We start from the raw sequence: 22,523 nt of genomic DNA on the forward strand, positions 1-22,523 counted from the left end.
TTCATTGTAAGTCTGGGCTGAAACTTCAGGCAGGCTCTTATCTTATCTGAATGAGTTCCAACATGCTTACTAATTTCCTCTGCACTGTTTCTCTGACATCGTGGTTAAAACTATAGTAAGACACAATGCTTGCTTTTGGCTCTTAGAGTTTGCCTGCACAAGAAGTTAACAAAAGGAGTGAATTTAAAATTCGTTTGCTACGGCACATTTACTCTCTGAGTGAATGCTCTTATGCAGAAAGAAAGTATCTTAAAGTGAACTAATGCCAATTTGATTCTCTGTGAGAGCATTCACTATCATGCATTTTTAGAGCACTTAAAATTCACAGTGACATAGTTCAGTTTGTTGTGGACATAATGAATATTTCAGCATAATCTAAAAGTCCCAGTAGTTGTGATGTTTATGATGTTTGTCTTTTTTTTCTTTCAAAAGATCCAATAACCAAGGTAACTTGAAAAAAATGACCCTTAGATTCAACATATGTATATTTTTTACTTTTGGCATATTCAGTTCATTGCATTTCCCACTTAAACTGTTATGTGGTGGAAGGGGTGCATCAGAAAGCCCACTCACCTCTTCAATCATATCCAGTAATGCTCTGTTACAGTTCTCAAACCTGGATTTCCATGTAGCAGTATCCTTTTCCAACTTCTTCATTTTCTTTGTCATCTATAAAATCAAGAAGAAAAGCTGAATCACAACAGCAGTCCCACACTGCAGATGGAATTAGGACAGCCCTTTCACTCAGGTCTCTGTCTGTAGTCATAACTGTTCTCCAAAATATGCAGAAATGTCCTAATCCCAGTTAAAATTACTGCACTGTGACATATCAAAATGGAAGTGTCAAGAACAGAGTTCAGATGTTAGCTGCTACTTACTTTCTCCATCTCCTGTTTGAAGGTAGCAAACACTTCATTGCTTTTTGTCAATGTTTTCTGAAATTCTTCAAATCTCTCAGAGTAGAGAGTGATCTACATTAACAAGAAAAAGAAAAACAATGATTTCAGAGTTTCCAGAGCAGTGAACTGAATGATAATACCTTGCTTAAGTAGAAGATAATACAATAGGTTGGGGTTTTTTTGGACATGTGTTTAGATACTAATGAAGCACCAACATAAGTGACCTAAAATTCTGTGTATATTTTTAAGATTGCAAACTGTTATCATTTCTTTGTTGCAGAAAGATAAAATAAAGAATAGGAAGACCTGGGCTGGTGACCTTTAAAAAGATCTGGGAATTATGATTGCTGAGTTCATGAATGCTGCAGCTAGGATGTCTCTGTGTTGGTTGCCCAGAAATGAAAGAATTCTCTAGAAGTGGAAGATTAGTGGAAACATCTCCCTAAGTAACTCCATAGAGGCTTCAGGAGGACAGCATTAAAATCTGCCTAGATTTCCAGCCCCCTGCTTTCTTCACAAGCTCTGTATACAATAGAGGCTGACTTCTTTAGGGTAACCTATGGAACAGAAAGTGGTAATGGGTTAAGTGAGCCATCTCTGTTAGTGCACTGGGCTACTGGAGCGTGGCAGGGACTATCCTGATGGTATGACCGCTGATGTGGGGTAGGACTGGGCAACGGGGTCAGCTCTAGGTAAGAATCAGAACTGTGTTTGAGCTAGCACTAAGCCTTGATTCATCTAGCTGTTCACCTGGCTTATCAGATACCCAGCAAGCCAGGATAAGAGCTAGGTGTTTCCTGATTACCTTGCTTCTGAAGTCTGAGAGACCTGGGGAAAAGGCATAGTGAAAACCCTGGAGGTGTTCAAGAGACATGTGGGTGTGGCACTGAGAGACATGGCTTAGTGGGCATGGTGGTGATGAGTTGGCAGTCGGTCTAGATGATCTTAGAAGTCTTTTCCAATCTTACTGATTCTATGACTCTACGATCACCACATCATACTGTAACCACTTCACCTCTCCTATCACTGCAATCCCAGCCCTGTGGCTCGGGTCCATAGCATCAGGCAACATGCTTCACTTTATGCCACCACTGAATAGGAGCATCTCTACTCCTTCCCTGTGTTATTTGACATGGGGGCACCCTGCTCCTGAGCAAAGCCCAGCCTCTGCATGAGGCCAACCTGCGTGCATCCCTGTGCTGTAGCTTAGGAGAGTTGAGTGGGCACTCTGTCAGCTCTATTTTGCAGCCTGTGTGTTCTACAGCTGGAGGCAAGGCCAGCAAGGACAGTGAAAATAATCTCCTGGGATCCTCTTCTGCCAGCTTCACTTCATTTCATGAAGAACAGAAAAAAGACCTTTAGCAGTATGCCAGAATTTAAGACTAGGCAGGGTTTGTATTTTGCTATCAGTTTACCTCTGGTAGGCACATGAATGTTCATCTGTGGCTGCACTTTGTTGTAAGCCATATTTTCCTGTTTTTCCACATAAAATCTGTGAATGTTTTTAAAAACTCTGTTCTAAAGATCCGAGGTTTGGTTTTTATATCAAATTCCCTCAGTTTCTCCTTTTCCTTTTATTTATCTATTTATTTATTTTTCCTCCCCTCATCCCAGGTGGAGAAAGCGCTTCCAAAGCTCCAAAACCATGCAGGATGCTCTCTCTATAAAGTACAGATATCAGCTGTTCTGAAATAATCTCGGATGTTTTCTGGTCCCTGGGCACCCCAACAACGCTGAGATGGTTTGACAGTTCATCAGCCCAGCCTGATAGCTCTTGTTAGAGCAATTGGCAGGCTCTATGGTGGGTGCAGAAGAGTTAGAGGCTCTGAGCAGCTGACGAGACCAGCTGCCCTCTCCCACACCTGTGTGGAGCTGAAAAAATGATTAACCAGGAGCTTTTATTTCCCCTGGTGCCTGCCAGTGCACATTTCCCTTGACGCTGCACTGAGGGAAAGAGGATATAGAAAATGTCACTAATAATGGAGTAGGTTTAATCCTGATTTTCAAATTGGATATGGTTATATTATGATTTATTTTCATTCTGATTAGCTGTTACGGTGCCTCTGGGAATATGTCATTGCCATAATTGCAGTGTAGTGTGGATTTGCCCAAGCTAAGTTTAAATGAGGCAGTTAGGGCCTTGGTGGCTGTGAACGCACCTCTGGTTGCAGCCCTTCCCTGCCAAGCTGGTAAATGCATGGCAGGTTAATCCCTGCAGAGCTCTGGGCTGCTGATGTTGGAGCTCGTTGACAAACAGCATACGCCTGTGTATTTATGTTAGACTGCAGCCAGGGCTGTGACTCATACACAAACAGAAACTTGGAAAGCTTTACTTTAGCAGCCCAAGTGCCACCATATAGATGGGACCCTGATGCCAAGTGCGCTTTTTCAGTCTACCTGATGGCTCTATAGAGCCATCTGCTGCGAGGTGAGGAGACTGGCACGAGAGCCTGGGTTGAGACCTTCTCTTACAATCATAGAATATCCTGGGTAGGAAGGGTCCCATAAGAATCACGGAGCCCAACCCCAGGCTCCACACAGCACCACCCAAAATCCAAACCCTATGTCTGAGAGTGCTGTCCAAATGCTCCTTGAACTCCAGCAGCATGCTGTGCCCGCATGCCAACTGCCCTCTGGTTAAGAACTGTATTATATCTCCTCCTTGTCTCACTGACCAGTGTGTTCTCATAATGTCCATGCAGTTGTCCTGCAATTATTTATTGGTTATTTCATGCATCAGGGAGCTTTTTGTGCTCTTTCTGTTTTGTGCTTGTACGGTGGCATCTGGTCCATGAGGGAGATCCATCAATGCTACCATACTGGAAACAGTACTAATTATTATTATTATTATTCTCAGTAATTCCAAGTGGAGGCTGCTGTGTAGGTGCCAGAGCTCACATACTTGAGAAGAACAACTAACTGCATGTTTCACTTCAGCATGTGAACCCCTTAATTTTAATATAAGCAAGTCTGCAAGGGGCACATGTATTATCAGTGCCTTTGCAGGCTTGTTTGACTGGATTTTCTCTAAAACCATTTTTTTCCATTTCAAATGTGTGGTTAATATATTCTGGTTCTTATCAGTACCTTCACTTTCATTACACTGGCTATAGAGGTCTGCCTGCATACAAAACTCTTGCTAGCTGAACATAAAAGTGTAACTAAAACCACTCAGAAAATTGACCTGCATTTGGGACTAACTCAGCTGGAGGCCTTTGAGGTTTGATCACAGAGCCTGTCAAACAAGTATCCACAGCAGTTCATGTGATGTTCTTTAGTGTGCTACCTGCTTATCTCAGTCTTTGGAAAAAACTTATGAAGGACAGCAGCTCTCTTACCATGTCTCCAGATTGTCATTTTAACTCTAGCCCTTCTTGACTGCTCAACAGATAGGAGTTGGATCGTCTGCAAGAGCAGAACTGGAACAACTTAGTAGTGTGCCAAGCCATAAGCAAGGGCACTGAATATCCCTGCTGATGGGTGAGGAGCTGAATGGCTGCAGGAACAAGTGCCCTAAAATTCTGTGGGGAGGGACCATTCTCACAGACAAGTGGAAGAAGATAAGTTTACATGGCTAGTTTTTTAAGTGTAGGAAAATCTACTGATGCTGTCTCTTTTTGATATGAAAGTCTGTCATATCATTTAGATTTCTCACTTGCATTTAAGGTCAATTATTGCATTGCGTTCAAAGCGTAGGAGATAACTTTTTTATCCATTGCCTGTTTCTTGTTTTACTGTCTTTTGCTACAGCCTGACTTTTAATATAATTTGGGGAAATCATTTTATTTTATAGAATATTTCAGAATCTAAACTTAACACTGAAATCCTAGAGGTCCCTTGTATAAGCCCTCAGTTGGCAAAAATCAAGATAAAATTGATAAAAGCTCTGTTGTTACACCCCAGACTAGAAAACTGCATAGCACATCAGTTCCAATTTGGTGTGTGTGTTTCATGTTTGTACCTCAGCATTGTGCTGGATTAGAGGCATGCATGCAGGATATTTCTGCTAATTAATCAAGCCAAGATACTCATACTGTTTTGTGGTTTAGCACTGTAGACACTCATAAATGCCACAGTGTGATGTGCAGTATGGGACGCTGTTTTGGCTTCACAGCAGTTTGTGTGATGAAGAACGAAGCTAGAAAGGATTCACAAAAAATAATTTGAATACCTAAAATATGTGTAATGGGCTAAAAATGGGCAAACAAAGACACACCATGCAATTACCTCTCCTACCTCACCTGTGCCTGCAGGACTGTCTCCTGTTCCTTTAACATTTTGGCCTGTAGCTTCCATTCTGCAGCTTGATTGAGGAGCTGTGTTTTGAGCAACAGAGAGAAAATTGTTAGATCCTGTTTCATCAGCTGGAAACCCTCAATCTACAGCTTCATATGCTTTTGTTACTGCTGACTTAGTAAGTAGTGATTTAACTCTCATATAAATGTAGCTGGAGAAATTAGGCAAGATAGAATATTTACTGCTATCCTAAGAAGAAGGATACTTGAATATTAGTTCAAAACCTGTTTAGAATGAGAAGTGCAGTATCATATGCTCTAAGAGGTATGATGTTTAACCATATCTTCATGTGAATTGTGGAGAATGGTTACAGCACCTTCTGGTACTGTCCTTTCAGTGCAGCTCAGATTCAATTCCTAATTTCCTGTGAACGGTATGTTTTCTTTTGCATTAATGATCAGTACTTAGCCTACAGATGTGTTCACAGTCAGACTTGTGTAAAAAAAATCTGCAAACTTCCAGGAAGGGAATGCATAGTGTCAGACAAAAACAAGCTCTGGTGTCTTGTTGTTTTAGAGCTCTTTTTCACTGACGTGCCTTCAGAGGAGGCACCCAGCTCAGGGTGATAAATGCCTCACTTAGATCAAGAAGGCAGCCCAGAAACAGCTTGATTGCAGTTTCATCCCTGGTTGCTCCTGGGAAGATGTTATCCCTTTTTCAGGGTATTAGCAAAATGACATTTGGACATGTGGACTGCACACTGGAAGATCAGCTGAGGGTAGGAAATTGTAGGAAAGAGATACACAGACTGCTACAGAGTGCAGTTTGAAATCAGCACTTTCAAAGTGCTTAGTAATAGTCTAGCAATTGGTTTGATCTGAAAGCATGAAATATTGATGAATATTGATAAATAAATGAAATATTTATTGAAGCGTTAAAGAAATGTCTATTGTCTGCCAAACATGTATCAAGTGTTACTTGTACTGGCTAGGCCAAATGTATTTCAGGAAAAAAATGCAAGTGGTAACTTGAGAAATGATGACATAGGATATAAATAATTTAGTCTGCCACAGAATTTCTTCTGTTGGACTTAATTGTACCATTTGAAATGGCAAAGCTGGACTCTGAAGCATTTTCAGAAAAGTACTGTATAAGTCAGTAGAACCCACTTGTATTGGAAGTGAAAGGTGAGTAGAATTACATGTAGAAAAAGTATTTGATTATAGTAAAAACTTTGATTCTAAACATTTACTTAGAAATAACACATTCAAACTACTTAATGCCACCTGGCAAAAGGGAAGAGGACACACCTTACAAATGCTGGTTGAACAATATAATGAATTCTCTCCATCTCCAGTTATTTGTGGCAAAGAGAGTGAATAAGATTTATTGTATATAAATATATAAACTTATGTGTATATATATTTATATATAAACTAGAAAAACATTTCTTCCATCCATTTGGCCCTCTGATGCAAATCCACTGAATTATTCACATGTACCGTTTCCTGGACAGGAATGATTTGATTTCTACTTGGTGATTTATTTTGTTTCGAGGATTTGAAGGGTATCTGGATCAAATGATTTAATGAAAAGTGCTTTGAAAACATCCAGAGCTACTCAACCCCAGGCCAGTCATTACTTCCAAGAACTGGGCTTTTATCTGTACTCCTTAAATCTTGTCTAAGGTTACCTTCTTTTCCAGGATGTCTGAGGTAATGAAGAGGTCACTCCTGCACTGCCATGTCTTCTGCTACAGTACGAAAGATGTAAGATGGGCAGAGAAGGCAACGAAAAGCCACTTGTTTTGCCTGCTAATGAGATTGTTCTGTACTATTGACCCATATCACTTCTGTAGCCATTGAAAATCTAAGAGTTAATAAACTATTCTCTAAGGGAAGCAAGCCTCAGAGAGGTTTGCCCAAATCAACGTGCAGCCTGGGGTCATCTGCAAACACCAAGCTGAGAGAAACTGCATGAGGAGAACCGATACATGTATTAATCGGCTATGAAGTAGTAACAAGGAGCCTGTATAACGAAACGAATAAATACTGAATGTGGTGTTTACAAAACAGCACTTCAGTGAAGTGTGGTGATGTTATACGATATAATTAGAGCTATGATAGCTGCTGAAGGCCCAGGCAGTCATATCATGCTCGTGGCTAAAGGAACAAGAACACTCATTCCCATTTAATGACATAGATCTAGGGAATGGCTTTGTGAAAATTGTTTCTCTCTTTTTTGCTGCCATACTTTGCATATTCCAATTATGTAGACATCTGATCATTACCTTTCAGTCACACACTTGAAAGTCACAGAGGCTTTAAACTGCAATTAACTACAGTTCAGAGTTTGCTTTATGAGTGCTAAAAACATATGGTATGTTGGGAGAGTCACAAACAGTGCCGAGCAGTTATGGGATGATGGTAATACTGCATCCTTAGATCAGGCTAACCCTTTGGGGGCCATCATGCTGCAACGCAGTGTGGATGATCGCTACTTACATAAGGAACCACATTCTTGCTGTATGTGTAGAATGAATTGTGCAAGCAGTAAGACAATTTTGTAAGAGATTCTGCCTACTGAGCTGTGGTTTGCATGCTCTGCAGGAGAGGACATCTCTCCCTAAATGAGATAAAGAAATTTTGTATAGGAGCAAAGATTCCTGTATGGAAGAACTGTGTAGGAAAACATCAAAGTGAGCCTCCAAGGAGTAATCAAATAGATAAAGAATACATAAATTTTCATTTAAAGACATCTGAAAAGTCCTGCAGCAAAACTCATGCACAAGGATGTACAAAATTTGTATGCAGAGAATTGGTATGGACAGGATGCTGAAGAAAGGGCTCTGACTCTGTGCAATTGAGCTAATGAGAGGTAACCCTAAATGAAAGGACTCAGTCAAAAACATCTTGATTTCATACATACATATATATATATATATACATACTCTCACACAATAGCTGAGTGGGTGGGAGTAAGAGCTTGGCATTATGAGTGAGGTGGGAGACTAGTGTAGGCCAGCTATCTGGGTGCTGGGCTGACTGATGAATTAGGATGTGCTGATTATGCCTTGACTCATTGCATGGCTTTTGGCTAATCACTTATATTCTCCAGCTAAAGCAACCTTGCTCCAAAGTAATGTTACTAATATATCACCTGACTCCCTCTAAGGCAAGTCTTTTTGAGCATTAGCTTCAATAATGTGAAAAAAGTCTTTGAACACAATGCATCTCATTATACACCCACAGCTTAAAGGCTTTGTAGCTTGTTTTTGAATCTGCTGTTTCATAGATGCCAGTCATACGTTCAGCAAAGCCAGAAAGGAAATCTCCCACTCCTGTATGTACGTAGATGGAGATGACTTTTGTTGCATTATAAGAAATGAAAATAACTACACTATGCATATCTGTGCAGAATAAATTGTAATGAGAAACTTTGGCTACAAACTGGGCACAGTAGCACAGTCACAGTAGTGCACAGTCACAGTAGCACGCAGCCCAAGGCTAAGACTCTGAGCAGAGGAAGAAGAGTCACTGATACTTGGCTGTATGTGAGTTTTGTACAGAGCTAGTGCCCTGCCTTTTATGTACATTTTTGTTTTTTCAGTGTCTGAAATCTTGCACTCAGTAAGAAGACCCACAGTGGCAGCAATAAAATAAGCCCAAATTTGATTTTTGTTGTAAGGGATTTATCGGGAATATTTCCTGGACTTTGAATCTGCTAAATCTTCTGAGTTTCTACTGCCATGAATAAAATTTGGGGTTTTGGCTTTACACAGATCCCACAGTGAAAGGATAGGCACAGCCAGACCATGCACTGTCATACAGAGACACGCAGATGTGCACTTGGAGCAGTCCCAGCTGCTCTTCCCCCCCCCCCCCCCCCCCCCCCCCGTAGTTTTTAGCCAGCAGAAAAGATTTGTAACCTACTTTAGGGAACTTGCTTTGTCAGGGTTTTGGTCTAGGTGATCTCCAGAGGTACCTTCCAACCTCTGTGATTAAGTGGGAGTGGGTGTCCCAGCCACAAGGCCAATGCAAAGAAAGAGGATAAATGCTTTTATGAACAATTTTTGGTGAGAGGTGTTTGCTGTGTTTCCTTTGTACACTATCCCATAGTTTCATCCACAGTCACCATCCATGGAGGTGTTCAAGAAACATTTAGATGTTGTACTGAGAGACATGGTTTAGTGGGAAAATACTGGTGGTAGGTGGACATTTGGGCTGGATAATCAGGTAGATCTTGTGATATTTAGGCTATGCTGGTGCTAATACATCTCTTTCCAGACATGGGGATGGAATAAAAATCCTCTCAGAGTTCTCTGATGCAACTCCTGAGCTAGTCAGAGGACTGCTAGGGACTACAACTTTCTTTCAGCTGTTGAGAGCCTGGAACTTCCCTATACGTAGCCTTGGCTGTAGCCACTGCTGAGAAAAGGATCTGTGTGCCAGTGAAGAATGTTGGTAGATGTTAGGCAGTTGTGAAAATGCTAGGCAGCCTGAGGAAGTACATTTTGAACCAACATGGAGAGGGAGGCTCTGCAGAAGAGAATCACAGAATATATATCTATATATATTATATATATTATATGTAATATATATATAATGTAATTTGTATATAATATATATACATATATATTGTATATATGTATATATTGTATACATATATACATATATAATGTAATAATGTAATATATAATATTACATATAATATATATCTAGAATTGGAAGAGACCCACAAGGATCATTGTGTCCAACTCCTGGTTTCACACAGGACTGCCCAAAAGGTGGACTTGACTGCATCAGCTCCTGGTCACCTCCGTTTATAAAACTGGACACACAGAAGGTTGACTGGGGAGACTGAGCCTGGTGGGATATTGGCCTTCAACTGATTCAATCACAAGCACAGACCCTGCTTGTTTAAATGTGATCATTTACCATGTGAAGAGATGGAGTATCAAATATCAGAGCCTTTAAAAAAAACTGATGGCATCATTTGACACATCGTGACAAATCAGCAGAGCAGTAGCGGTGAGTTTGCTGGAGAAGTCTGTGCTATAACCTACTGCTCACAATCTTCAAAATCTATAAATGCTCCTGAAAATAGCCTTTCAGATGCTACTGCTTTGCATCAAGCACTATCAGAAGTAATAAATCCTTGTCTTATGCTACCCTGCTTCTGTGTCATGGCTTGGACCAGAATAACCAATATATTACTGAAATATTATGCAGCTCTCATCTTGTCCTTCAGTTAGGTAAAAGACAGATAGATTAGCACGATAAGTACATATTCCTTTTCCTTCTGATGTCGCTCCTCTGCTTCCTTCATCATTTCCTGAGACTGCTCCAACTTGGCATCCACCAATTTCTGTTGAAGTTCTCTGTGCTTAAATATTTTGTCAAGGTGCTGCAAGAGAATAAATTCTGCTGAATGTGCAGGTTTAGTTGTGTACACAGACCTTCATGCTCATGCATGCACAGCTATCTACTGGGACACATAGAAGACAAAAATATTGCAAAACAGGAAGTTTCCCAACCCACTGCAGTTACAAAAAAGCCATGGTGCTGATAAGAACAAACTGTGCCAGAATTTGCATAGGAAAGGAAATGTGTTTACATCATCTATTTTGATGGGTAACAAAACAAAAACAAAAACAACAACAAACCCTTAGCATCTTTTCCAGTTCCACAATACGCGTATCAAGTCATCTGTATAATCCAATATAGTTGTAGATTATAAAGCTGCCCATCAATTACAAATATGTTGGGGATGCACTGTTTTTTTGGAGCTGCTAAGTGGCCTGTGGTTCTAAGCCATTGTGTGGGTAAATGTGTGATGACAGACTGCACCTCCAGTACTTAGGGAGTGCGTGTGCAGCTCCTATTGTATATATATGCCTAGTACACCCCATTTGATCTGGCTTCACATAGATAATGTGGGCTTGGAGTGCTTGGGTAAATGAAAGGGGATGTGGGACAGATGTGCCAGAGGTCTCCTATGGCCTGTAAAACTTCTCTCTCCGCAGTGACTTTCAGGAGGTGAGTGTTGCTGATTGCACTCTTCACTGATGCTGCATTTAGATAGAGCTCAATATTCTGAGCACATCCTTCTGCTTTACATTTTCCTTTCATAGAAACAATAAGACAGGAATGCACGTTTCCTTCATTCAGTGCAAGATTTCATACAAGATGCAACAGATTTAGGAATTAGTGTATTGCATCGGGCATTCCAGATTGTGAGGACAGGTTACTCATGTTTTATTCAGTATGATAATGTTGTCTGGTTGCACTGAGCCACACAATAAGCACATTTGGAAACAATAAAAAGACCCACTGCAATATGTGCTAGTGTTTGTCATAAAATCACCACAGAAATGGGAGCTTGGGAATTTTCTGAACTGCTCTAATGTTTATATTTAGAGATGTAATTTTCAATTCATCTATTATCTACTTGATTTTACTGTAAACGTTATTCCTGCAAAGAGGAGTCTATTCCAATGCAAAAGGCCTGCTTTACCCTGGTTATTAGCTTTGTTTCTGGGGAAGGGTCACCTCAGCAACCTGTGTCTGGGGGGATCAGAAGTACATTTGGCAGTGGGCTGGGCTGTCCAAAAAGATAGAACTGGGAGGTGCTCAGTGAGCACTCTGGAGTCCTTTGGGATTTGGGGGGAGCAGCGAGTGAACGGGGGTAGAGATTAGCAGGCAGCTTGCCATCTTGCTGCATGAGAACCTCAATCCCTTTCCCCACCACCATTAGAGCTGCCACGAGTACTGCATGCAGGGTGCCATCGGGTCAGCTTTTCACCCACATTTTCCATGTGGCATCCTGCTGGCTTGATGCATGTAGAGCCCCAACTGGACAGCAAAGCACAGCAGAAGCTACCCACGAGATGCCCAAATGATGGTCAGTGGGGATGACATGTTCAGAGTGCTTTCCACTTCCCTCCATGGAGCTGGGTTTGCTGCTGGTCCCCATGGGCATTGCAATGCTCACCTCTTCCCGCAGCTCATACTGGTCAATAATGCTTTTCAGCTTCTCTGCCAGCTCTGTGTTCTCCTGGCAGAGCTTCATGTTCCTCTCACTTTGCTGCTCAATCTGAGCCTGGATTTCACTCAGCGTGCCCTGGAAATGGTTTGTTATTTCTTTCCTCTTCTCATCTTCCTCCCGTGCCCGCTGAATTGTTTCCTCCTGTAGTCAAATGGGAGAGAAGACAGGGTAAGTAAGATGCATAATAAAAGCGGTTCCAAAAGGAACTGTTTCAGAGTAGCACAAGGCTACTCTTTGAAGGATTATCTGTGTTTATATTCCTCTTCAGAGATTTTCTTGCTTTCATGTGCTCCAACATTAGGCATGATGCTAAATTTACAGAGCAAATTATACAGTGGTCTTGAAAAAATTATAGAACTAAGAATTTGCATGTGTAAAGATGGATGTAAAGCACAGTTTCAGATCAAAGCAATCCCTGAAAAGGGGATGTTCATGCATGCCTTAATTCATGAAACTGCAGCACAGCTTTTGCTTTGGAATAAGGTATTTAGTGAAAGTCATTGAAAGCCCTTTTATCAGATTTCTTTTTTATTTAATTTAAAATTCACTCTTTAAAACGCATCCTTTTAACTAGAAATCCTCGTATCAAGTTTATGGAATTTGAGGTTTCCACTTTTCAAGAGGGATAATTTTCTGTAGAATCCCTTTGCATTCCTCCTTCCCTTACCTTCTAACTGACAGTTATTGGAATGGGTAGAATCAAAGAAAGATCGTGGGCTGGCTCTCAAAGAATCAAAGCAGAGAATCAGAACCTGACTTGGAGAAAGATTGATGGATTATGTTTTCACCAGTTATTGCAATTCTGTTTTGGATTTCGTTTTTTTTATGAAAGAGAATGGGGAAATAATTTAGATTCATTGCTTTCAATCACAAAGTATGGACAATTTTATTTCCTGCTTGTTTACTTCCAGGGCAGCCTGCCCTGATGGAGAATGCAATCCTCATACAAAATGGCTGGTATCATATCTACTGTTGTTACAAATCATGCCAGAACCATTTTAAGAAATCTCTCCACAGCATGCAAATGGCACACTCTAATAAGGTTTCGACTATTTCAGCTATTCATTTACATAAAAGTCTCTGATAACACTGCATATGCATATTTTCTGTAAATACATCTGAATAAAGCTTTTGCTGACTCGAGTGAGGTATAATTTATATCATAAATGTGACAGAAAGGGTGTTGATTCAGGTCCTATTCTTAAAGCAAGTTGAATACCAAGTGCCCCAGCTCTATGCCCCAGCTCTACTTAGCATGCAAATCACAAGACTGATCTTGAACAACTGCTGCTCAAGGTAGAGGACATTTGTCCTTTTGCTGCCAGGATGTTATAGAGATGACAATGCCTTGGATGACAGGAGGAAAACTGTTGGAGCCATCTGCTAATTATTCAATAATGAGCAGAAATCACTCCAAAATCCTGTTTGTGCTCTGCACTTTACACAAGAACATGTGTGTGTGCTCACAAACAGAATAGAATGAAGTGTGACTCCAGAAGGGCTTCCTCTCAGAAGAGGTGGAATTATAGAGTGAACTGGGCAATGGCTCAGGGGTACAGGATTCCTGCTTCAAAACCTGGTGTCAAAATTGAACACAAAAACTTGAGTTCCTTCATAGATTAAGTTAAATCAGAACTTTGTTTTACCTCTCATATGCTGTTTAAAAACTGCTCATGGCTCTTTCTTCTCTATGGCATAGGTGCAGCCCTGAGCAGGGAGAAAAGCAACAAGGTGCTCTCCCTTCAAGAAGTCAAAGGCAGACTGAGAAACGAAACTTGTATGTCTGGAATCTTATTTCCATGGCTTTGAAACATCCTTCTTCAAAAATATTTTTTTTGTTTTAATGGACCAAACAGTGTCACAGCATAATGTCATTGCTCTGATTTAAAGCTCACTGAAGTAATAAATCCAGCTGAATGTAAAATGAAAAACTGGTGTCTTGCGCGTAAGTCACACTAACAATTCTGTTATGAGGTGAAATTAGATATCTTGAGAGTAGTAATCATGCAAATATATATATATATTTTAAGAAAAGGGGATGTGTTACACAGAGAATATTGCATCCTGCTCATCCTTCCTTCTGAGTTGAATAATTATAAAGAGTACATGCAGAATGCAAAAAATTCATGGTTAAGGATACCGAAAACCAAGAAGCCTCCTGATGCACGGCAGAATATTTATCTTGACCTCTTCTCCTTTGGAGAACAAGCCAAAAGATATCTGTCTGTGGGAGCTAGGGTGTGCCCCACAAGGCTCCTTGGAGTCCCTGTGCCAGGGAAACAAGAGCTCTCTGTGCCCGATGCTGTGCTGTACCACTGAGCTGCCTGCAACACTGCCACTCCTGTATGACTCTAGATTCTATTACCTTCAGGTAATATGGGCTCTGCCTCAAGAGTTTGCTCCTCTTCATCTCCTCACTTGGGCAGGCCCAGTCTGATAGCCTCAAGCCATCAGCATCACCCAGACTATTATCACAAGGCTACAGCCCCAGCTCTTTCTTTAGACTTGGCCCCATAATGTGGCCTTTTTTCTTCCAGTAGGTGCCTTAATCCCTCCCATTTCAAGACTCCACACTGTTAAGAAGTTCCTTTAAAAGGAAGTTTGTCCCCACCTGGGAGGACTGAAGACTGCCCTCATTTACTGCTGTTACAGCCCTAGTAACTGTGTGGAACCCAGTGCCTCTGCCTTGCTTGGTTGTGGGAGCAGAGAAGAGTGTATTTGGGGCAGTGAGTTCTTGGCATCACCATGGTGAATTTATAATGATGCGAGAACCACACTGTCACACTCTGTTTAATCTTTAAACACTTTGGAATTAGGCATTCAGTTCTAATGAGAAAAACAAATAAAAACAACATTGTAAATTCTTTTTTGATTTCCATTTGTGGAAGACTAAAATCCAGCCTTAAACTATTGTTCTCTTTCCTCTGCCCTTAATCTTCGTACTATCTGCCCTATACAAGGTATACTCTTGTGTCCTATAGCAGTACTGCTATCACTCTCCAGTGTTTTACTGCTAAAAATGTAAAAATGCATTGAATTAAACTAAAATTAAACTGTAAAACTAAGACAAAGGTATTCTGTAGTTTGGATTTAGCGCTGGAATGTGAAATAATCTGCAAATAGAAGTGCAACCTCATCTCTGGTCCTTCTCTCTCTCTAGGACAAATCAAGACAACTGTTAATCTGCTGAAGCCCTATCAGCAGAAACGATGTTACTGCAGATTCCACATTTTCAGTGAGCTCTACTCACTCCCAGGCAGCCCAGTCTGAGCTTCAGGTCCGCAGTTTAGAGCCAAACCCATAATCAAAACTGTTGACTGTTGTGACATTTGTATGAAAGTCATTGCTTAATGCCTGTAGCAGGAAGGACAGGAGAGATTTATGTCACTACAAGACATTAAGTAGCCACCAGACTGTCAGATAATTGGCAGAACATGAACACAATGCAAAGAAATGAGTTGCTATTGCTCTTAGCAGAGCTGTTCTCCATTGCAGTGGGAATATATTCTGTTATTTTCTGAACATTTATTTTGCTTTTCTTGGAGGGAGAATTAAGCATCTGTTTTCTGCTGTGAAATGCAACAGCAAAGAAATAATCTGAATAGCTGGACTGTAAGTAAGTGAAATTTTGAGGCCAGTATCCAACACTAGCCAGCAATTATCTTCTCTGATGCACTGTGGATTTTCAGTGCAGCTCTGCATTGCATATTCATCGCCACTTGGCTGCACCAATCTCCAATTAATGGGAGCTCCACACAGCAGATGAGTAAAGATGACATTTACATGACGTGATGTGCATATAATGTGCCACATGGCAAGTCAGAGGATGTTCATGATCTGGGCAAGCCAGGTTTCTCCTTTGCTATTAAAATGATACAATCTCTGACAATTTTTATTTTCCAGTCTTTGGAACATAATCAGAAGTGCTAATCCCAAGAGCTAAAAAAAAAATTATGAATCAATTTCTCTGTTCTGCCAAAGCCAAAATAAAAATTACTTAAGCATGAAGTTTTAAGAATAACACAGTGTGGATTCTCCTGTTTTAGGCCCTCTCAGTACAGTCATAAGCAAAAGAAAATTACACTCAAATAAACTGAAGATGAGATTCTGGAGACTCACAGATCTCCAGAAGGTAAAGCCTAAAGGCAAATATTCCATTAACTGTCTTAAAATTGTTAGAGACAAAAACGGAGAAAAACATCAAATGTCTTCTTTTATTAATTCAATCCTAATTCATTCTGCAAATATATTGTCATACTGACTTATTTAATTATTATTTTATTTTATTTTATTTTTAAATGCTAAAAAGGCAGGAACCAGAGGAAAAAAAATATTCAGTGTTTCCTAAAAGTTTTCTGGCTCCATAGAGAGAAGTGGCCAAAATTTGGACACTTCTTACTGAAAGATTGGTTTGGGCATTTCCTGCCTCCCTGGCATAGTTACAGGGGAAAAAAACAGAACAGAGTGAGAAATTGATGATTTTATTCCGGAGACACCGTCACAAAGCAAAACAGCCCCACAGATCTGAAGATGTTGGAAAAAGATTTTTCTAAATGTAAAGATGAATTGCATTATAAACTATATGCAAGTTGAAATGAAAGATGATATTCTCTAATAGAGTGATTAGTAAGCATATGGCAGCTGGGAAGATCGTACAAGTCATTCAAGAAAACCAGTTCCAAATATGTTTTCTGAATATAATCAGTTTTTCTCTATACCTCAGTTTTCCACTGCCTTGGACATAAATCTTAAGTCATAAATTATAAGTCTTAGATCACTCCAAAGCAGGTTTATATTTCTACTGAGAGATTTTCCCAAAGAAGGTTTGGTAGATCAGTGTGGATTGATACTGAGGTTTTGTACGAATGGCCAGCACAAATTTAACTGATGGTTTCGAGCTACCATGACTGAGTGCCTGGAGATTTGCTTCTAGTTTGCCTATCCATTAAACTGCCATCCACCTACTCATGCACTGCATCTGTTTAGACATTGCCATTCCCTCTCACAGATACATTCTTATCAACATACAATAAAAGTTGAGGTTAGATCCTAAAAGCCTGCTTCTGAGTTGGTAAAAATGAGTAGAAATCTGTTGATAGAGGTTATATGAGGTATGATTCTTGCTGCTGAGAATTCATGTGTGTAATACTACAGATGATTATATCCCCATTAAGAAGGATTTTTAATAGACCAAAGCAGAAGCTTTTTGTATGACGCCACTGTCACTGACATTCACTCAAAGTAAAAAAGTAAGATCACAACAGAAATGTATTTTCTGAACGTAAGATTTTTCAAGAATAGTCATATTATAAATTTCACATTTAAATGGCATGATGCACCAAGGGGTAGGCAGATGTGATACATGGATCCTAGCCTTTTGGCACTCCTGAACATTTCCATTTTGAACTGGTGTTCGTAATCCAGACAGCTTTCACAAGCAGTGTCAGCATCCTTACTCTCTTGAAGACTGATGTCTTGAAACAAGTGTTCTGATTGACAGATATCACAGATCACTTGAAAATGCCTGAGTACTCAAATAATGCAAAAACAGCTGCCAGATTTCTATGAGTCCTGTGTAGCAAATCTGGTGTTCGTATTTCTCTGATGATACACATGCATTCACATTTGCAGTCTTGGGAATCTGAGAAGATACTTTCTGTAAGACCTGACGCAGCTTAAAAAACACCCTTCCCCAGTGGTCTTCTCCACTCTCCACTCCACTTCTCCACCCTCCATGCCAGCGTGTTGAAGCTGGACTGAAAGTTGGTGTGGCAGCCAGGCCTGGATCTGAGTGAATGACCCTTCTGGGAGGGAAAGGGTGATCTGCCCCAGCAAATGTGGCAGAACTGGCCTGTTGACACTACTAGTTTTCCCTTTGCTGATCCACCTGGTAACATGACAAGGACTTATAGCTAACACTGGTGAGACTGGAATCAAAGGATCACTGGCTGAGGTTGGAAAGGACCTCAGGAGACTGCCTGATCCCATTTGCCTGTTCAAGCAGGGCCACCCAGAGCAGGTTGTCCAGGTAGCTTGTGAAGATCTCCAAGGAGGCAACTGCACAGCCTCTCTGGGCAAACTGTACCAGGTTTTGGCCACCCACTCAGAACCACCCGTGTTGTGGTTTGTGCCCGTGAATTCTTGTCCTGGCACCAGGAACCACTGAAAAGAGCGTGGCTCTGTCGTCTTTGCACCTTCCATTGAGGTATTTATAGATATAAATGAGATCCCTCCTGAACCTTCCCCAGGTTGAACAGCCCCAGTTGAACTCAATGCTCAAAAAACAACTACAACACATTCAACATTCAGAAGCACTTGGACACTTCCAAAGGAAGAAAAGAAGGGCCTTGATGTGAACAGGCATAAAGACTTGAACATACATTATTTGTCTAGAGTTTGCTTACAATTTGGTATCGAAGCGTGAGGTGAGAAGGCATTGGTACCTTCTTCAATCTCTGCTGGGTACCTTGATGTAGCCAACACTCACCTTGAGGGTTTTGTTGTGCCTCTGGAGCTCCCGGCACAGGCTCTCAAGCTTGCTGCGAGCAAGGATGGCTCGGCTGTGCTCACTCTGCAGCTGATCCTTCTCCTTGGTGATCTGGGCCTGCCTCTTCTGCAGGTACTTGAGCTGCTTCTGCTCAGCACGATGCTCCTCAAGCTGGGCAGGGAATGGGAATTAAAACAAGTGGAGAGGAGAAGGAAAGAAAAGAAAGTGAATTTATCTGAAGGGAAGCTGTGAGATTTTATTGTTGTTGTAATTTTAAGAACTGGAGCAGTCGGTAGCTCTTTACACAGTGAGATTTCTCTAGATCATGAGATAATTCAATAGCTGCTCATTCTGTTTTACAGCTTCATGAAAAAGAACTCCCAGATTTCCTAGAAACCCAGAAAACTGTTAAAAAAAAAAAAAAAAACAACAGAAAAAGCATGGGAAACCAAGGAAAGAGCTTGTGCAAAAGCTTAGCTGCCGTTGGAAGCAGAAGACCTGTTGTGGTCTAACGCTGTGAGAGGCTACATAGCACACAGCTGTTCACTCACTAACCCCCACAGTGGGGTGGAGAAGAAAACTGAAAAGTGCCAGAACTCGTGGGTTGAAACAGGGACAGTTTCTTGTGCACCACAGCCTCCTCGCTGGCAGGGCAGTTTGGGAAGCTGAAAAGGCCTTTACTTTCTGCAAGTGCTGCTCAACTGAAAACACCGGTGTGTTATCAATGCTATTCTCACCCTAAAACCTAAAACTCAGTGCTTTACAGGCTACTAGGAAGAAAATTTATTCAACCCCAGCCAAACTAGGACAAGGCTTTTCAGGGGAGAATTTCCCCTGAACATCCACTGGGCACCTCCCCTCCTCTTTGCCAGTCTCCTCTCATTCATGGATTGTCCGTCAGTTGTGTTTCTGAAGGCCCCTGCAATGGGGATGGGTTACAGGGAATCAAACCTCTTTCTGGCTCTTTGGCTCCACCTAAATTCTGAGGAGTATAAAGCTTGGCAATTGTTTCTGCAGATGTGTAGGACCTGTGTTGCCCGAAGGGCTGGAGGGGAGAACCATGTTGGAGGTGGGAGGAGAGGGAGCATCAGAACTGCTGATAGCAGCTCCACAAAGATCGGTCATTCCCTCTAACACATGCCTGTTACTGGCTGTTGGACAAATTTGCTGTACTGCAAATTAACACTGTAACAGAAATGTCCAAGAAGCATTTCACCTCTGAAGCTTTTGATGATTTCTTCTTCCACCCCAACCTGCAGCAACCCTTCTCTCTATTACAGGCATGTATGTATTAAGAGATGTTCCTAAAATCCAGATGTTTTCCAGTTACTCATGAGCTACAATATGAAAACCTTAATAATAATAGTTGCTATTAGGGCACATTATTTAACAATATGATACTGCTGGTACTGATTATTAACCCCAGTATGACTGGGAAAGTTTATGAGTGTAGAGAAGTGATGTGAAGCTCAGACAAGACAGATGGCAGGAATAATATGTAGCACTTTCTCTGCCCAAGGATCTGTTTTCTGCAGATGTTCTGTGATTTATGCTTATAGTATGGAGCTCTGCGTATTATCAATCACATCACTGCTAGTCATACCACAAACCAAAGCAATCACCAGCTTGGAGGATATTTACAATTTATGCTCAACTTTCAGCATGAGTTCTGTGTATTTTTACCCTGGAATAAAGGCCTCTACATCTAATCAAGTCGGAATAATTCTTCTAGTATTGTAGGGAAAAATAGCCTCTCTGTAATTAAAGACTTGTTTTCCTTTATAAGCTTGATTTTGGCCCCTTTTTCTTCCCTTTTAAAACACAAAAAAAAGTTCTTTTTCTTCACATTTTTCATGTGCAGCCCGTGCTTAGCAGATAATGCTTTGTCCAAATTTAAGATGACTTGCTCAAGCTGTGTTTGAGGTAGGGGATTCAGAGTGAAATAGCTCTTAATCACGATACCAGAAGCTTCCAAGCATCTTTTGGTTTGTTTTTTGTTGTTGTTGTTTTCATTAAAAATGCCTAGCTCTAGAAACTTAGGTTTGAAAGTTCTTAGAAATATCTAGGATGTGGCATTACTTTTGTACTGAAGAAGGAAATTCACTGGTAAATAGGAATGACAAAAGAGCACCACAGATGAATTTTTAAAAATAGGTAATGAAATATCAGCTAAAATTCACTTCAGGTAGAAGGAATTATGATTTTCGATGGCTGACCTAGTTAGACAAACTTCAATTTAAGAAAAAGAAAAAAGCAGTTTTATTGTGACCCCACTGTATCCTGGCAATACTCGTGTCTATGTATCAGTGTATAGTTGCACCCAGAACTTGAGAGACACTCAGGATTTCTGAAAACAAACCATTCACGTGGAATTCCATAATGACTGTTTGTAGGCAAAAACTAAAATAAAGCACAGTCTTCTCTACCAGCTTCAACCACTCTGGCTGCATCAGAATGAGCAGATAAAATGCTCTCTGGTGGCAAGTAGTAGGGGACAGCTTATGTCCAAACGGTTCAGTTGCTCTCCTCCCTGTAGGTATGGCCTCATTCATACCAGCAGGGATGCATCCCACACTGTTTTCTGATGCCATCCATTTTTGCATGTACTCGTCATGATAGGCTGTGCCAGAGCATGTGCTAACACTTAAATAGCAGATAGCTGAGTGACTGTGGGGACATAGTGCTGTGTCCCTACATTTGAGCAGCATCTTCAGTCAGAGCCAGCAGCATCACCTCATACTCTGAAGCCATGGCCAGCACCCAGCTCACTCAGCCTGGCACAGTGCTGCACTTTCCCCAGAGCTGTGCTGCAGAAGTGCTCACATCACTACATGATTAACTGGACCAGGGAACTGATACAGCTGGAAGATAACTCAGCAAAAGCAAAAAGTGACCTGAAGTGTGTGATGAAGATGGGCAACAGGGAGCAAACAGAATGGTAGCTGCTAACAAGCTGTGCTGAGTGTGTAGTGTAAGGGTTTTTCCCACAAGCCTTGAGTTGTATTAATTAAAGGATTTATTCTAGTGACATTGCACAGGATGTCAAAACTGAATGCATTTTTGCTTTAGTTCCTTTCTCCTTCATGGGTTATTGGCAATGTGGGCGATAATGTGTTCAGTGCTCCAACAATGCCTGAATGCAATGGAGAGTACATCAGAGAAATCCTGTTTCGGTTAATTTGTGGGCACAAAGTCCCTTTAGGCAAGGGCTCAATTATAAACTGCCAGAGTCCAATTTATGAAATCAGAGAATTTTACATGGAAAAAAAGGAAAGCTGAACATCACATTATGATGAGACATGGACACATCTGTGCATAAAACCAATTACAAAGTCAATGTTCTGCTTGGCATGTTTTTCAGTCTCCGTAAACTGTAAAATGCTGCAGCCATTTCACATGTGAGATTTTCACTGCTTAAGGACATAGAGACCTTTAACTACTGAGAAGAAAATCCTTTATCTGAAACTAACCCATCCTTATTGTGGAGAGAACAGAGAAGGGGAGTCAGGTCATCATTGCAGGTGTAACATTATGGTTCAGGGGCTTTTACTGTTAATTTCACTATACTTTGGTTTCTCTGATGATTGGCTTCAATTCTCTACTTTCTGATTTTCCACACTCTGACACTTCATACTGCATGTTGTTTCCAGTTTGATCAGATCAGTGATATGCAAGGTGAAGGAACGCCCATATGCAGAGGTATGCAGGGCTCCTTGCGGAAAAGGAAAGCAGGAGTGCCTGCCACTCTGAGGTGCTGTGAGCTTGAGCTCATCTCCAGTGCATGGGCTGGTGTGGTAGTGTAAAACAGTTCCATAGGTCCATTTTTTTTAACCTATTGAAGGAATCTATCCCGT

At 41.0% G+C, this 22,523-nt stretch overlaps 1 protein-coding gene across 1 annotated transcript in view; it reads right to left on the reverse strand.

Moving 5' to 3' along the window:
- The window catches only part of TXLNB (taxilin beta), a 40,290-nt gene that overhangs the window by 8,120 nt on the left and 9,647 nt on the right, over positions 1–22,523 (reverse strand). The window contains exons 4-9 of the mRNA XM_048936357.1: positions 18,670–18,840; positions 12,129–12,323; positions 10,422–10,541; positions 5,141–5,215; positions 879–971; positions 574–669 (exon numbers count right to left, since the gene is read on the reverse strand). Coding sequence (XP_048792314.1) covers positions 574–669; positions 879–971; positions 5,141–5,215; positions 10,422–10,541; positions 12,129–12,323; positions 18,670–18,840 — 750 coding nt within the window. The remainder of the gene's footprint in view (positions 1–573; positions 670–878; positions 972–5,140; positions 5,216–10,421; positions 10,542–12,128; positions 12,324–18,669; positions 18,841–22,523) is intronic.

Source organism: Lagopus muta, chromosome 2, assembly GCF_023343835.1.
Source record: "Lagopus muta isolate bLagMut1 chromosome 2, bLagMut1 primary, whole genome shotgun sequence".
Taxonomy (NCBI): Eukaryota; Metazoa; Chordata; class Aves; order Galliformes; family Phasianidae; genus Lagopus; species Lagopus muta.